The sequence below is a fragment of the Grammomys surdaster genome, unplaced genomic scaffold (assembly GCF_004785775.1).
Source record: "Grammomys surdaster isolate TR1022 unplaced genomic scaffold, NIH_TR_1.0 126091, whole genome shotgun sequence".
NCBI lineage: Eukaryota > Metazoa > Chordata > Mammalia > Rodentia > Muridae > Grammomys > Grammomys surdaster.
In genome coordinates, this window is record NW_021620899.1 from 1,134,715 (window position 1) to 1,152,351 (window position 17,637).

At 33.3% G+C, this 17,637-nt stretch overlaps 1 protein-coding gene across 2 annotated transcripts in view; it reads left to right on the forward strand.

Annotated features, from left to right (window-relative positions):
* Glcci1 (glucocorticoid induced 1) overlaps nucleotides 1–17,637 on the forward strand; it is a 65,592-nt gene that overhangs the window by 30,742 nt on the left and 17,213 nt on the right. The window contains exons 3-5 of one of the 2 annotated variants that reach the window (XM_028755966.1): nucleotides 7,792–7,878; nucleotides 15,102–15,215; nucleotides 16,594–16,746. In XM_028755966.1, coding sequence (XP_028611799.1) covers nucleotides 7,792–7,878; nucleotides 15,102–15,215; nucleotides 16,594–16,746 — 354 coding nt within the window. Of the gene's footprint in view, nucleotides 1–7,791; nucleotides 7,879–15,098; nucleotides 15,216–16,593; nucleotides 16,747–17,637 lie in introns of both variants that reach the window. The other variant, XM_028755967.1, reaches the window with a different exon arrangement.

Here is a 17,637-nt window from a genome sequence, read left to right on the forward strand (position 1 = left end):
TGTGTGTGTGTGTGTGTGTGTGTGTGTGTGTGTGTGTGTGTGTGTGTATGAGTAAAGTAGACAAACAGTGAAAATGATCTATATCAATAATCAAAGATGTTTTCTATAATTTTCCAGGCATACGAATGATTGTAGTTGTTCGCAGATGCTGACTTTGGAGAATAGCTTTAAAAAGCTTCTATATATTTGTTATGACAAAGCAAAGTACCAGTCTCTCTTGCTACGCCATCCATCTAGGCTACTGAAGCTTCTTACTGACCTTATCTTTTGATATGAACAGGAAAATACTTCATAGTTCTAAGCTATTTATGTGTATTATTGAATAGTTACTATCTTGTAATCCAGTATACCAATAGTGTATAACTATTTCAAACAATTTTTATAAGCCCTTTTGGAGTATGGTGTTGTTTATTTTTAATTAAAAGCTTGCAAAACTTTCAACATGGACATAAATTCAATATCTAAAAGGAATAGATGAAAGACATAAAGTAGAAGTCCCCCTGCCCAGTTTTGTAAAATGTCTGAGATACATATTCTAACAAATTAAGTCACCTAGCCTAAGAGACTTTTTACTTTTGACACCACCCTTAGCACTTGTCATAGGACAAGAATACCATGCTGTTAAAATTTCTCATGAAACCCACAGACTTTCATTTCTCCCAGGAATCATTAACAGAGCTTTCATACTTGTCCCAGAGTGCTTTAATTCATCTGTACTAAAAAAGTAGTACTATTTCAGATGAGATGTTTCTGGATCGTACCGGTTTGGTTTATTAAGTAAGGCCTTTGAGACTCAGAATGGTCCTTGTAATGTAGATGAGTATAAGTAATGGCTGCCAACTCCTGAGTCCTCTTTAGCTAATCATTATTCACAGAGTTTCTGTGCATGGTGTGTGTGTGGGGGCGATGCACATGCTTTGAGAATCTCTGTGCCTGTAGAACAACACATTAAATCTTTACCTCCTGATGTAATTGTATTTTACACTGTAACTTTACTTTTTCTGCTTAATGGATCCTAGGCATGCGTCTTGACTTCATGGCTGACTTCAGAAATATTTTATTAAATTTATCATAGACTATTTTCTCCTGTAATATGCTGTGAAACTCCTAACTTTACAACATTGAATCTTACCTAAGTAAAAGGTTATCTGTTTGTTTAATTATTTTTGTCTTTTAGAAAAAAAAGAAACCTAAAACCTTTTTATAAGATAATCTAAATATTGCTTAGTATTTTGCTTTATGGTCTGCTATTGAAATTAAGATCTTTGATTACCTTCTAATTTATTTGTACTGTATCTCTGTTGAATGTTCTTGTTTCTAATACATTTTCAGATAATTTTCTTTGGCTTTCTAGACATGATCATGCAAACAATAGTTCTGCCTTCTTTTTATCTATTCCTTGTTGTAAGTCTTGTCTTACAATTGCATGTGTTAATACTCTCAGCCATTCAGACTACTGATTATGTTAGCAAATACTGTTCTTGTCTCTAAGGTAAATGTATTCAATGGACATTATTTTGCTATGATGTAAGTATTCTTCCTGTGTGTACTTCCAGTACTTATATTCTTATTTTACTAATTTTGTTTCTTGTTATAGTCAAGAGGAATTGCTTATACGACAGATTACTTATATAAAAAAATATTACTTGTGTAAAAAATTTTATTGTTACATAAAATAGCATTCTGTAATATGAATCTCCCTTAAAAATGCTTATTCCATGCTTGGAATTGAACCCATTACTTCAAACATGAGAGACAAATTTCCACCTATGTCACTTTTCAGCTGTAGTGAATTTCAGTAGTAAGCTATTGCTTGGTTGTTCTAATGAACAAAAATACTTTGTTTATAAAGACCTGAAATAAATATACAATAACACATGAATTATTTATTAATATTTATGATATTAAATATTCAGAAGTTTATCATGAAGGCCTGAAGTTTTTTTTAAATGATGTAATACATAGGTTAGTGTTAGTTATACTTGCTTTGTGAAAAGGTCTTGCAAGTTTTCCTTTGTGTTTAGCATGGTATGAATACCATTTGAATTGTCACTTGAGTCTGAAAGAATTTTAGTCTCTGAACTTTATTAGTATAGTATGTTTTTAGATTGTAGTTCTGTAGGAAAATAACTCAATTATTTGTCATGAATCTTTATGTTCTTTCTTTATATGTGAAATTTCAATACATGTGTTTCATGAGCCCTATACTTGCAGGAGGGCCCCTTGATCTTTGGACTTTGAGAATAGCCTTGGTGATATGGTAAAAACCCTACGTCAAACAAACAATCTCATTAAAACTTGTATCTTTTAAGGATGAAAATGGGTTGTTAAATATTGAAAGATGCCAGCAGTGGTGGTACATGCCTTTTTTGCCAGCTCTCAGAAGGCAGAGGCAGGCGGATGGATCTTTAGGAGTTCATGGTCAGCCAGATCTCTAGAGTGGTTCCAGGATAGCCAGGGATAAACAGAGAAACTCTGTCTCAAATAAAACAAAAACAAAAACAAAACTCAAATAAAAACAAAAAAACTCAAAAGAAAACAAAATCACGAATGGAATTTTTGTATATGTTTGCTCTTTTTCTGGGTGATGTTCTTATTTCCTATTTTAAACTATTTATTTTAATTATTATTTTAAATGATTTATAGTTAAAATTATGAAAATCAACATACTAAAAGATACATTATGTAAGTTTTTCTTAATCTCATTTAGCTTTTTTATATGATGGTTTATGATCTACCAATAGCCTTCCCTAGGAATCTGCCTTTGAGAATACATATTTACGAGTTGGCTGTAGCCTTCATTCAGGAGTCACAGGTCTGAATTAAAATATGTACGTTCTTTGAAATAGTACTAAAATGTCCAACCTCTTCTTTTTTTCTGAAAATAGCATGTTTAGGTAATCAAAGGAATAGGTGATTATATAAAGCTTAATAATAACTAAAAATAGAGAACTTTCAATTTAGATCAGAAATTTTTACCCTAAGTCACAATTGATAGAACACTTTGGGTTTACTGTACTCTTGCTTCACATGCTTTCTGTTGAAACTTTCTTAAGAAAAAGCAGCAATTCTTTTTTTTTTTATTTAACTTTTTGAATATTTTATATGTTCTACATATTAATCAGTCAGATTAATAGTTAGCAGACAAAGTGCTCCCATTTCCTGGGCTGTTTTTTTTCACATCGTTATTCCCTTTGCTGTCTAAAGGCTTCTTCAGTTTCTGTAATCTCATTTGTTATTCTGTTTGTGCATGTATGTATGTGGGTATACATGTGGGTATGGGTGTGGAAACAGGAAAATTGTGTGTGTGTGTATGTGTGTGTGTAAAGTAGAGGTCAACATCAAGTGTTGTTCCTCAGCCTGTCTACCTTGTTTGTGGAGATAGCATTCTCATTGGACTGGAATTTACCAATTAGAATAGGCTACCTAATTAGACAAGGAAGGAGATCACTTTCTCCCCAGCACTGGGGTTACAAATATGTTACCATGCCCATTTTTTTTAAACAGGGGCTCTAGGTGTTGAACTCAGGTCATCATGCTTGTGTGACAAGCTCTTGACTAAACCATCTCTTTATCACATGTCCTCAAAATTTGTCAATTCTTGGATTATTTCTTGGACTATTAAAAATTTTTATCAGAAAGTCTTTGCCTATTCCTATGTCTTAAACTATTTCCATATATTTTCTTCTAGTAGTTGCAGAGTTTCAGGTCTTAGATTAAGGTCTTCAATTAATTTTTAATTGTTTTTTGACAGGATAAGAGATAGGGTGTTAATTTTCTTCTGTGTGTGGCTATTCAGATTTCTGAGCACCATTTGTTGAAGTGGATTACTAAACAATCCAGTCACTCAGTGGGCAAATGAAATAAACAGACGGTTTTGAAAAGATGGAGTACAAATAGCTAGTAAACATTTAAAAAGCGATAACATTCTTAGCCATCAGGAATAAATCAAATCAAAACATTGGGGTTTTTTTTAAACCCCAGTTAGAATCACTATCACTAAGAAAACGACATGCCAATGAAGATGGGGATGGTGGTAACTGGCCACAGTGGAAATCAAAATATAGTTTCCTTAAAATACTAAAAGTAAAACTGCCATATAATAATTATGCCACTACTAGGAATGTACTCAAGAGTTATCTAAGAGAGTCGATGAGGGAGACACCTGCATGTCCTTGTTTATTGCAGCACTGTTCACGACAGCCAGGTTGGAATTAGCTGAGATGTCCATCAACAGATGAATAGATAATGTATGTGATACACCTGTGTGTGCTCATAGAGATGGAGTTTTATTTAGCTCTAAAGAAGAACAAAATATTGTGTGAAGGAAAGTGGGTGGAGCTTAAGTTTATTAAATGAAATGTCAGACTCAGAATGAAGATTATTGCATGTTTTCTCATATAGAAGGATATTAGACTTGACAGATGTATATGTATCATTTATATGTGTATGGCATAAAAGTTGAAAGAGATCTTAGAAATTTTTACAAGTGAATATGATCAAAGTGCATGATATATTTGAATGTAACTATACTTAAGAAACTCATGTTTTTTTTCTTAGTACAGTTAAGTATATCCATTAGACAAACAACAAAAATTTCTACCCAAACCAGGACCATGACTACTTTGGTGTGGACTGACTGTTCAACTCCAGATGTGCTTTGTAAGATTATAACTTAGAATTAGATGAAAGGAATATGAGAAAGGATTATGCATCTCTGGATGCTAATACTTATTTTGTGTCAATGATTGTTTTTTACATGAGAGGAACAGTGTAAACCATTTTAAAAGATTTTTGTGCTTCCAGAATTTACAGAACTCTTTTACCTACTACAGTGAGGATTATGTAGAATAATCTATGTTAAGCTTTAACATGGTTATCTAGAAATGAAGATGTTAATATTAGCTACTTTAAAAAAAGATTTTATTTTATGTGTACAGGTATTTTTGCTTATATATGTGTGGGGAGGGGGCACTGTGAGTGTGAAGTACCTGCACAGGCCAGAAGTGGGCATAGGATCCTCTGGAACCAAAGTTAAAGAAAATTTTTAGCCTCCATGGTTGTTAGCCACCATCTTGGTTCTGAGAACTGAACCAAGGTCCTCTACAAGAGCAACACTCGGCTATTTATTATACTGCCCTATTACAACTGCCTTTGTAATAGAATATAATATTTTACTACCATTAAGATTAAAATATAATGATATCAATGTCACTATTATTAGTACCAACAGTTTATTATATAATTTTACAGTTATGAACAGTAAGTCTTGTCTGGCAGGAAATGGCTTAGAGATCATAGATTACCTCAGAGCCTGAAACGGCTCTGAAATTCTGTAATTACTGTAAGGTCAGAATTGTGGTTCAGTCAAGTATTGTCTTCTTTGTAATTTTACAAATAAATGGTACTTTCAGATTTGCAAACCAAAGTGTGGAAGTCTGAGTTTCTATTATAAGAATGTCTCCTTTGGCTATTTAAATTTGCCATTATCATGGTTAGTTTTTATGACTTCATTGGAATTTATTGGAATGGTGTGGAAAATATTTGGCAGTATCTAATAGTTACTTGTTGTCAAGGATAAGAGATTTTTAAAGTATTACATACTAAAATGTAGCAAGATACATGAGTGGTCAGTGTGGCCAACATGGCAGATTTTAATTGAGTAATTTCTTTTTATCAATAGTCTTAGATTTTTAGACTTGTATTGCTTAGATACATAAAAGGTTCCTTTTCTCTTCCTTGATAGTGGAGGCAGTTTGGATAGAAAGAGGAACCTCCTAAAGTATAGTGGCCAAAGAACATTCTATTTTATACAATAATAAAAGTATTGAGGACTGTGTTTCCAAACTATCTGTAGAATAATATTCTACATGTTGTTAGTAAGTATACTTGTAAAGTAACTGTCCAGTAATCATGTAAGTAGGGAAAAGTTGAGCAGGTTTTTTTTTAAGTGTATATGTATTTGAGTTTTTAGAATGCTAAATTATATTGTATGTGGAGTAGGAAGATGGAATGAATGATTTCTCCCAAACTTATTTGGCCATGGAACCCTTTTATTAAACATTCTTACTAATATTTAGACGCAAAGCTATAAGCAGCACTTTTTCTAAAATTCTAGTCCAGATTGTAGACAAAATAATGGGAGTTGGACCTTGGGTCTCACTGATACCAAAGGAAAGAACCGCTACTACTTTATTTTGTCCAGTTATTTTTCTGTTTATAATTTTTAAACATTTATGAAATATTCAGCATTGAAGAAATTGGATTAAAATTTATTTAGCTTTTCTTCTCTAGCATATTCAGTTCCATGGCTAAATTTTTTTCTGTAACTGTACTTTTGGCTTATAAATGTTGGGATCTTTTGTTGCTGGTTTTTGTGGCAACAGTGCTACTTAAAAGAAATATAAAAGTATTAAGTTATGCAAAACCTCAAAATTTTTACAAAAGTGGTCACAGAGGAAAAATTTTGTAATAGATTATTAAAGATAATATTATTTGGAGGGCTAAATTATTTTCAGGTTATCCCATCTAGGATTGAACATAGGAAATTTTGATAATTTTTGACAAACATTATTAAATGCATTGTTTCTTATCCTTTTTCTTGTCAGTTGAATAAGATATTCTTTCAGTTGATGGATGGCCCCCTTTAATAGTGAACCCCTCAAGCTGCTTGGCTTCTCTCTATCCAGTTGTTATTCAGTTGTCACTAGTTTGGTTTTAGACAGTTGACACGTTTAAGAGGGAGTAATTTTAAAGATGCTCAGAAGCATTTGAACTGTATAAATAAACTGCAATGATGGCTTCTTCATCAGACTATGAGATTCTCAAGTGCATGCAATGCAAAAAGCATTCTAATGCCACATGTATTTATTGTGGTAATCATTACTCATTGTCTGTCTCCTAGTTTTTGCTTTTGCTAATTTTCATTATACTAGGTTTTTCTCAAATGTTAAAGTGTAGTTTTTTAATGTTTGTATTTTTTTAAACAAATTTCTTACTTTATGGCAATACTTAAGGTTAAATGTTTAGTGTTATACTATAGTTAGTACCAATTAATGCTTAAATAATTAAAAATTATATTTTAGTTTAAATGACTTTGATAGTAGCTTAGTTTTTTTAAACTGCATTACTTCATTTTTAAATCAATACATTTGATTTATATTTGTTTTTAATTCTTTTTGTTAGATTTTATATTACCTATATTTTAAAAATGCAGTTGACTAATCCTTTTCCCTAAAGAGAATCTGTCATTTTCTTCCCTTTGTAAAATTGACCCTCTAGCTAGATATTTGTTATGTAAGCCATCTATACTACAAATGGTTCTGAGAGTTCTCTTTATCTTCTGTCCGTTTTCAGTAGAATATCTATTTCGTACTTAGTTTGTTCTCTATAAAATCTCAGTATGTAAGCTGGGAAGTGACTATGCACAGCTTAATCCCAGTACTTGGGAGGCAGAGGCAGGCAAATCCAGCCTGGTCAGAGTCAGTTCCAGATGGCCAGGGTTACACAGAGAAACCCTGACTCGAAAACTAAAACCATGTCAAAACAAAATAAAACGAAAAGCTCAGTATGTAAATCTTCATGAGTTCATTAGAATTTGCTGTGTTTTAATGCTGATGTGAAAGTATCAGTGATTTATTTTAATGTAGATGACTCATATCTCAGATTAATCAGGTCTAATTAACATTTAAACATTTTTATGAATGCTAAGAAAGTATTTTAGTTACTTGAAATTAGGTAGTAGCAACATTCCCATTTCTTACACTTTGATTTGTCTGGTTGGTTTTAAAGACACCTAGTTGCTGGGCAGAAGAGGGAGCAGAAAAACGGTCACATCAGCGCTCTGCATCATGGGGAAGTGCTGATCAACTGAAAGAGGTAAGTTATTTTTTTATTTCATTCTAAAACTTGTGTAGATCTCCATGGGTTGTTTTTTACTATTTTCCAATGTTGTGAGACTTCCATTTATTGTAACCTTTTTCATACACAGAGTTGACTCTTACATTTTGGTAAAGAGTGAATGTTTCTTGTTTGTAATTTTCATATACTCAGTAAATATTTAGGTACCCCCATCAACTGTAGTACTTCTAGAATGAACTCTGATTTTGTATAATAATCTTTATATCATCTGTTTAAGTTATCTTTATTTCTTCCTTAGCTTGCTTTTTTTTTTAAGTTACAGCAAGTAGAACCATAGATCATAGCTTTATACAATGATCAGACAGTACTTTTGTTTTCTGATAGCTTTTTATGATATGTAGCTTATTATGACCCTCTGGGGCCCAGTAGTACAGTGGAAGCCAAATCTACTCCGTGATTTATTATGGATAACACATATGTATATTTATACTATATTATTTTTCCTGTTTTATCTATATAAATCATTTTAATTCTTACCCATTTGTCCTTTCAAAGCTATAGAAACCTAGAGTTAAAAGATCATCTAGTCCAGAGATCTCTTAGGTGAGCACCTCTTCCAAAAGGGACCATCTCATCTTTGTTACATCTTCTCTGTAGTAAGAACTCATCTTTTAAGAGAACTGTGTACTAGTTTTAGCTGAGGTCACTAAGTATGTTTTTATCTCCTTTCTAGTGCTATGATAAAATACCATAACCAGAAGCAACTTAGGAAAGAAAGGATTTATTTCAGTTTATAGGTTATAGATTTCAAATTATAGATTAGGGGGTGGGGGGAGAACCAAAGCAGGGACTAAAGCAGAGACCATGGAGAAGTGCTGCTAACTTGCTTAGTTACCTCTCTCACACATCCCAGGACCACCTTTCCAGGAGTGCCACTGCTCATAGTGTTACACATTCCCATATATTCACTAATCTAGAAAATGCCCTGTAAGGTTGCCTACAGGTCCATCTGATACAGGCATCTTTCTCAGTTGACGTTCCTCTTCCCAGGTAATTGTAGCTTGTGTTAAGCTGACAAAGTGCTAACCTGCATAGTTTTTATATTTTGAACTCAGAATGAAATCACTTAGTTTTGACTCCTAACACTTGTATCAGTGTTGTCTCCTTGAAACTTCTGCAAGTTTGGCAGTAAACTAGTTTTGCTGTATTTTAAGCATAGACATTCTTTCAGATTTTATTTATGTGTATGTGTGTATGCCTGCTTGTCTGTACGTGAACCACATGCTTGTGGTGTTTATGATGGCCAGAAAAGGGCCATGGTTCTCCTGGAACTGGAGTTACTATGAATTAAACCTGGGTCTTCCAAATAGCAGCCAGTACTGATAACTGCTGAGCCATCTCTTCCATCTCAGCATTTCTCTTAAATGGTTTTCCTATGCAGTATCAGACCTTCCAGTATTCATTTTCTATATACTTTAAGTTGTCAGTTTTCATGTACTGTAATGTCTAAACAAAGCAGTCTAATAGCGTGATATTGTTTGTGATTTCATTTTTAGCCACTTTTTTATGTTGTGAATGTAGAAAATTTGTAATCTTGGCCTATCTCTTACCCAAATACATAGTGAATATACATTTCTTTATCAGGAACAGAATAAAAAGAAGCTTAGTTTAATAGATCTAGGCTGAAATGGAGATCACCTGTAGCATGCAATATATATATATATATATATATATATATATATATATGTGTGTGTGTGTGTGTGTGTGTGTGTGTGTGTGTGTGTGTGTGTGTATAATGGGGCAATCAAATTTTCCATTTTATCTCAGTTCAGTATAGTTTCAGACATACTGCTGATATCTCACATGGCTGTGTTATAACTGAACATCTGTAGTAATAAATGATATATGCTACTAAGAGGGAACATTGAAATTAGAGGAATTGATTACTCTCTCTGGAAAACCACAAAGCCAAACAAAATTGTCAAATATTTCAATGGTATGGATGTAATGAAAATAACTGAGCAATTTTATTTATGAAAACTTGGGATTAGAGTAGTATAAATAGTGGTATTCTTGCTTGAAGTGAAAGAATAATTGCAAAAGAGATTCAAGATGCCGGTGAAAATAAAACCCAGGTAAGATTGTAAAAGACTAACTTAAAAGGCAGTCCTATGTACACACACACACACACACACACACACACACACACACACACACACACAGAGAGAGAGAGAGAGAGACAGAGACAGAGACAGAGAGAAGACAGAGACACAGAGAGACATGTGCATGTATGGAGGGGGCAAGGAAGGGGGAAAAGGAGAGAGAAAGTGATCATTAATTGCTTTGTCAAGGTTTTTTTTTGTTCTTTTAGTTTTATAGCTCATACTATCTCTGACATTAAGGATATTGCTTAGTGAAGTGGCTGAGATCCTGACTGGTACATATTTGTAGTTAAGTGTTAATACTGGATTACTTGCACAGCATTGTGAAGTACTAAAAAGAGGTTAGAAATGGAAGGTCAAAGACTAGATTTACCATTTATTAGGTTTCTCACATAAGAAAGGTACTTTATTTTTAAGTGTTTTGCCATCTGTAAAATGGATATAATTAAGAGATCAAGTGGATTTGTGAATGTTTTTGAAAAGTTAGTCTGTGATCTTGTTACTTTTCTTTGTTGTAGTAAGCCAGAAGCAACTGAAAGGAAGAAACATTTGATTTAATCTTGCAGGGTACAGTTCACTGTGAGGGGGGTCAGGACAGGGATACAGGTATGAACCACAGCAGAGCTCTGCTTTTGCCTCTTGCTTGTTCCATGACTCTCCATAAGTTAGCATTTTATACAACGTCAGTTCACCTGCCTAGGAATGTTCCTGCCCACAGTAGACTGGGCCTTCCCATGTCTGTCACCAGTCACTACAGTTCCTCATAGCCATAGCCCAGAACCAACCATCTGATTTGGGTTATTCTTCAATTGAGGTTTCTTTATTCCAAGAGACTCTTAAGTTTTGCCAAGCTGGCAATAAAAACTAATCAGCACAGTCTGCTACATTTGTTAATACTTTATTGATAGTTATAAATACACTTCTGTGTTAAAACTTTTTGTTTATGAAAGTTCTCTTTTTTTTTTATTGGATGTTTTATTTACATTTCATATGTTGTCCCCTTACCCTATCCCCTCACACCTCCTCCTGCTTCTCTGCGGATGTACCCCACCTACCCCCCACTCCCACCTCCCCACCCTCAAATTCCCACCCCCTGGGGCATCCAGCCTTCATGAGGCCAAGGATCTCTTCTCCCACCTATGCTCAGCAGGGCCCTCTGCTCTTACATATACAGCTGAAGCCATGGATCCCTCCCTAAGTGCTCCCAGGCTGGTGGTTTAGACCCTGGGAGCTGTGGTTGGTAGGAAAGTTCTCTTAAAGCAGCTGTGTTTTAAGATTTTTTTATGTGAGCTGTCTCTGTTTATTCCTGGGTCATTTATGTGAGACTGTATATGGACAGATATACGGATGTATAGGAATCAGTTTGCTTTTAGCTAGACTGTAGAATGTTTCTAAGAATATACTTGATCTTTTAAATTTAAAAGCATTGAAGCTTGTTAATTCCATGTTTAATATCAAAATTACTAACAGCCTGAGACTTATGACCAATTTTATTTTTAAAAAAATTAGATTGTCTTTTGTGATTATTTAGAAAAAGCAAGTGATATAATGCAACTCTTGCTAAATATTTTATTCTAGTTTATTTACTTTTAAAAGATTTATCTTCTTTTTACTTTTTATCTTGATTCTTCAGCCAGTATAGTGTGGTGATTGTCTTAGCTTTCTACTACTATACCACAAATGTAAGACAATCAGTTTAAAAGGAAAAAAGTTTATATTGGCACATGGTTTCAAATTTTTTAGTCTGTAATCAGTGGGATCTTTTTCTTTGGACTGTGGTGATGCAACTCATCATACTGAAGCATGGAATAGAGGAGACCTTGTTAATTCATGGTGGCTGGGAAGTAAAGAAAAAGACAGGAAGGATTTGGGTACCTGTATAATCCCAGCACACACACAGCTAACCTTTTTCCATGAGGCTCACCTGTTAACGTTTCCAAAACCTTCATGTAGCACCACAGGCTGAGAACCAGCCTAGTAACACATATACCTTTTGGAGGACATTCTAGAACATAACTATAGTATATTAAGAGAGCAGACTCCAGAATTCCATTTGAGTCATATTTGAGTTGCAACATTTAATGCAAATGTATTAAGGTTTAAAAGTCTATGTTCATTCCTCTTAAATGGGGGAGGGGTAATAATAGTACTTATATTCTTTTGTTGAAAAACACAACAGTTAATGTCTTAAGTGCAACAATAACTTCTATAGTGCTTTACTGCTCAACAAGCAGTTATTAAGCTTTAATAATAATTTTTATTAGTGGTTGACATAGTCATAAACAAACTAGCCTTCAAGTCATTTGAACAATGGTTAGAAAGTATATGCTACCAGTCAGAATATGCATCGTTAGAACATTTCAGCATAGCTAATTGTAATATGTTTAAAATTTCATCACCTACATTTGACAAGTGATAAATTCACAGTATAAGGATGTCTGTTTGCACAAAGAAAGGTCTAGTGTGTCACTTGTAAAAATATCAGTAAACAGAAATAGGGTATTGGAGCTGTATACTTCTGAGGTCTTTTTTTCTGCTAGCTCATTTCTGGAAACTACAGCTCCAGCTCTCCTAATGTAAAATCAAAAGTACTCTTTATTTAACAGTTTCCCTTTAGGTTTGTTAGAACATAACTTTAACTTGAACTGCCGTTTTCCCCTTCTAAAAAACAGAACTATGGGATAGGAACTTTTATGTTTTTCTTTCTAGGGTTTTTGAAATCCACATAGAAGGAAAAGGTTTCTAGTTCATTTTAATGTGTAAGAGACCACAATAGATTAATTAAAATTAATAAATTTTAAAGATTTATCTATAAAATGAATAATTACAAATTGCGTTAGTTTGTAGGCATGCCAAACTTATATAAGTACTTTAAGTTTTCAAATGCCACTAAAACATCATTAATATTCAGAAAAAACACCCAATTTTATACTTATATCCTAATAAAATAACTTGTACAATTTGAGATCCTATTTACCTTCTGTCATAGAGAATAATTTGTTGTGATTTAATAATAATTACCTTCTAATTTTGATTTTTCTCATGAAAATTAATGACTCCAGAATAAAATTAAGTCATTTAAAACTAGAGCAAGTAACAGAGATATTATTGTAATCTTACTTGTTTATATCTTCTTGCAAAGATATTGTATGAGAGATCCATAAGTCACAAATGTGATAAAAACATGTAAAATCTTGATAGTAAGGACTTATCCCTCTTTTCAGTGGTTTTACTATTTCCCCATTATTTACCACTGGTAAAAATTTAATTTCCTCAACAAGTCGTATCTTTTTACCTGGAACATTTATAGGTTTTAATACTAATTGTCTTATTGTGCTTTCTGATGTCTCAGTTACTTATGGTGCATATTTATGTAGTTTCATAGTACATTGTGTTTTGCTATATATACTCTTGAGAAAATTCATACATTTTTAACACTTTGTGCCTATATTTTATGTAGTAGACAACATATAACAGCTTATCTAGTTGTTCAAAGAATGATTGATTAATGCTGCCATCTTCTTTGTGACAAAAAGTAATATTAATATTAAAGATTTCCCCAAAATTGTTAAAAATTCTTTTGTTAATCTGTTCTTCATTAGGGACTGAGTAATATATAAAATAAAAAAGTTGATTCATTCTGAAAGTGAGGAGGTCATAAATCTTAAAAAGAGTAGACAGCCCCATCTTGTTTGGCCTTTGGTGAGTCATATGATGGAAGATCAAATAACAGGCAAGAGAGTGTGCAGGAAGGAGAAATCACATAAGGAAACAGGAGTCGTCATGATAATTAGGGTCCCATAAGAGTCTCATTATTTTCTAAGGGTAGGCCAGAACCCCTAATGATACAGCCATATTCCATGGCCCCCACCTTTTAAAAAATGTTTTAAATCAACTCCTCCTAAGCTCTGCTTCATGGAGGCTTTCTACTATTACTTTTTTTAAAAAAAGACATTTAAATTTTGTGTGCACACATATTTTGTGTGCATGCTTTAAATGTGTACCATGTGTGCCTATTGCTCATGGAGCCAGAATAGGGTGTCAGATTCCCTAGAACTGATATTACAGATTGTTGTGAGCCACTATTTGGGAGTGGGACCAGAACTCTGGTACTCTGTAAGAACAGCAAGTGTTCTTAACTGCTGAGCCATCTCTCCAGACCCTATATCTACAGATACTTAGCAGTCCCATGCTAGGACCAAATTTACAACACATCAGTTATTTAGGGATACACGTGACAGTGTTTTTACCCACACCTTTGAGCAATAGTCATATCCTTTTAAAATGCTTCACAGGTTTTAACATACATTATATATCACCTAAAGTATGTAAGCAGCTTAGTTGTTTCTAGATGTTACTATAGTAAAGATTTTGCAGTTAAATTTGGAATGTGATCTCCTTAGGAGAGTAGATCCAAATGTACATTTATGTTTAAATGAGTGAAAGATAATACATTATAAGATTAAATATGTAAAACTGTCCTCATGAAATACAATATTATGCACAGTGACTAATATGATACTAAATATTTGATTGCCTTTGCTTTGTATAGTTTTGAACATTTAGTTAATAGAGAAGCTAGATCTCTTTTGTTTATCAAAGTGAAATATGAAAATTAATACAGCCTTTATTTAAGATATAGAAAAGTGAGTCTTTAATCTCACTACTCAGAAGGAAGAGACAGGCAGATCTCTGTGAGTTTGAGACTATGTGTAGTAAAATCCTGTCTAAAAAGAAAACCAGAGGGGAAAGTAGATGCCAGTTTTGACAAATTAATCAGTAGACATCTGAAATATTTCATACCTAACACAGCTTCCTTTCTAAAGGAAGAGACTTGTAGCATTATAAAGGTAAAATCTGAAAGAGCCCAAGAAAATGTAGTATACTGCTTACCAGCACACCATATAAAGTTGCAGAAAGGAAGCATTTGTTCCTTTTTTTTCTTCTTCAGTTGTCTCAGAAGAATAAATCATTGTGGTAAAACATTATATTTTATTAAAATTTTTGAGAAAAAAACCTGAACAAAAAATAAAGCACTGGTTATTCACTTTTGTTTTCTCTATTCTCTTCCCAAAGCAGATTGCTAAACTTAGGCAACAGCTACAACGCAGCAAGCAAAGTAGTCGGCATAGTAAAGAAAAAGATCGACAGTCACCTCTCCATGGCAACCACATAACAATCAGTCATACTCAGGTAGGTTACGTTCTTTCAGATTTTAATAGTTCCTCTTAATGTATTACTAAGGGAAAAGCTTTACCTTTACCTTTAGATCAAACTATCAATATACACACAGCCATTGCACAGAAAGAAAATTTGAAAACTTACTGCTTTTATTATTTAAGTAGTTGTTTCTAAAGGTCATACAAATAAATACACCCATGACTAAGGGGAAAAGTTTAAAAAAAATTTTTTTCTATCAAATGCCAAAATTGTTATAACATTACGCTAAAATGAGGTTTGTATGGAGATTATTAGATACCTTAAATCAAATAGACAGTTTATGAAGAAATGTGAAGTCAGTATGTGGGTGTGATACTAAAACTGTCTCACACTACACATAGAAGCAAATCATGATAGATACAATATTTTATTATGAAAATGATAAAACTAAATACTGTTGATAACAAGAAAATGGAAAATATGTGATAGAGCTAGAGACTCAGTATGGTCATTCATTTGTTAATAAAATTTAAAGCACATTAACAAGTAGCAGTTCAAGCATGGGAAATATTAATATAGCCATACATTAATATATGTATTATACACATTAGACTGCCACATTACAAATTATATGTATAAATTCCAGTTGCTCATTACATGAGATTATTTTCCATTATTATCCTTTGCCTTCTTAGTCTTTGTTTTTTCTTATATCCTTATTGTATAATAACCCTGAGTTGCAAAATGTGCATTAGCATTTTTTGGTAACTTTAATAGTAGTTGTGAGAAGTGGCTAAGTTTTGAAAAACCCTGCAGAAGATTTTTGAAAACAACCTAAAGCTGCTAAGTGAGTGTTGAATTTAACATAGTATTGTTTTTATATTGCTTAATAATTCAGTTATCTTAAACAGTTGACAAAATGAAAACAAAAGTACTAACATGTAAATGTCACAGTACTACAGTTCAGTCACATGATAAATTACACAATTTTAATTATACTTTCCCAGTAAACAAAAAAATAGACATTAAAAAGTGCTGAAAATTTTATCTGTTGTTCTACTGATTGAGTGCATATATTATATAGTTATACCTTTGCATTTAAAGATTTTCAAGGATTGTTTGATTTCATGTTATTTCTAACTTCATTTATAATTTAAATTTTGTATATATATTTAATATTTTATTATATTTGAAGTATCAGAAATAACTGTTAAATGAGTCTATGTTTTAAGGAATTTTTGTTTGCATCTTGTTTTTATGGCCAGGGCATGCAGAAGAGCCTTGCATATGCTAAACACAGTCTGCCACTGAGCTGTATCCGTAGCTCTTCAGCTGTTAAAATGTGTCATGCTCCAGTTTGTTGTTCTTTGATAGTAAATAATTTGACTCCATTCTGTCTTCTACCTCAAAGGCTATTGGATCAAGGTCAGTCCCTATGCCTCTGTCAAACATATCTGTGCCAAAATCATCTGTTTCCCGTGTGCCCTGCAATGTAGAAGGAATAAGTCCAGAACTGGAAAAGGTATTCATCAAAGAAAACAATGGGAAGGAAGAAGTGTCCAAGGTAAGATTACATGAGATATTTAATTTTTTTCTTTAGTGTTATAGAGTTTCTCAAAAGCACTTTGTGGGCATGGAAACAGCTTTTTTTTTTTTTTTTTTTGATTCTTCAGCTGACAGCAAGAAGGTTTATTGTACACGAGTTACACTTGGCCACAAGAGAACAGAACTAGTCCAGAATGCCAGAGGTCCGGGGCACAGGGCCTCGGGACTGGTTTTAGTTGTAAGAAAGGCAGTCATTTTCCTAGGTGATCTCGGTGAGGTTGACATTCCAGGTCTACAGAGACTTAGTACCGACAGCAGCATACAGTCCCAACAGCTTGTCCCCGGTGTCCCGAGCCTTCGGCATCCCTCACTTCTGCTCCTGCAGGCTTCGTGGGTGCACAAGCTGGGTTCTACTTGGACCTCTGCCTCATCTTTCTTTTCTTGCGCTTCAGCCTGCGCATTCTCTTCTTCTGCCACTTCGCTCTCATGGCACAGGAGTCTCAAGGAATATGGCGCTAAGACCGAGAGAGATGGAAACAGCTTTATGGAAATAAAATTTACATACCATACGGGTCATTGTCTTTGTCATTCATCTCTCCTATCTTGCTAATATATTTTGCTATAGGCCACCATTGATCTATTCTCTGGGTCTACAGATATTTTTGTTCTAGACATTACAAGTAAATAGCACCATATAACGTATGACCTTTGGTAACTGGCTATTTTCACTTAGCATAGCATGTCTAAGATTAATCTATGTTGCAACATATATCAGTATGTTCTACTTTGGTCTATACTTCTATGAACATTTGTATAAAGTTTCATATATATATATATATATATATATATATATATATATATATATATATATATATATATATATATAGTGTGTGTGTGTGTGTGTGTGTGT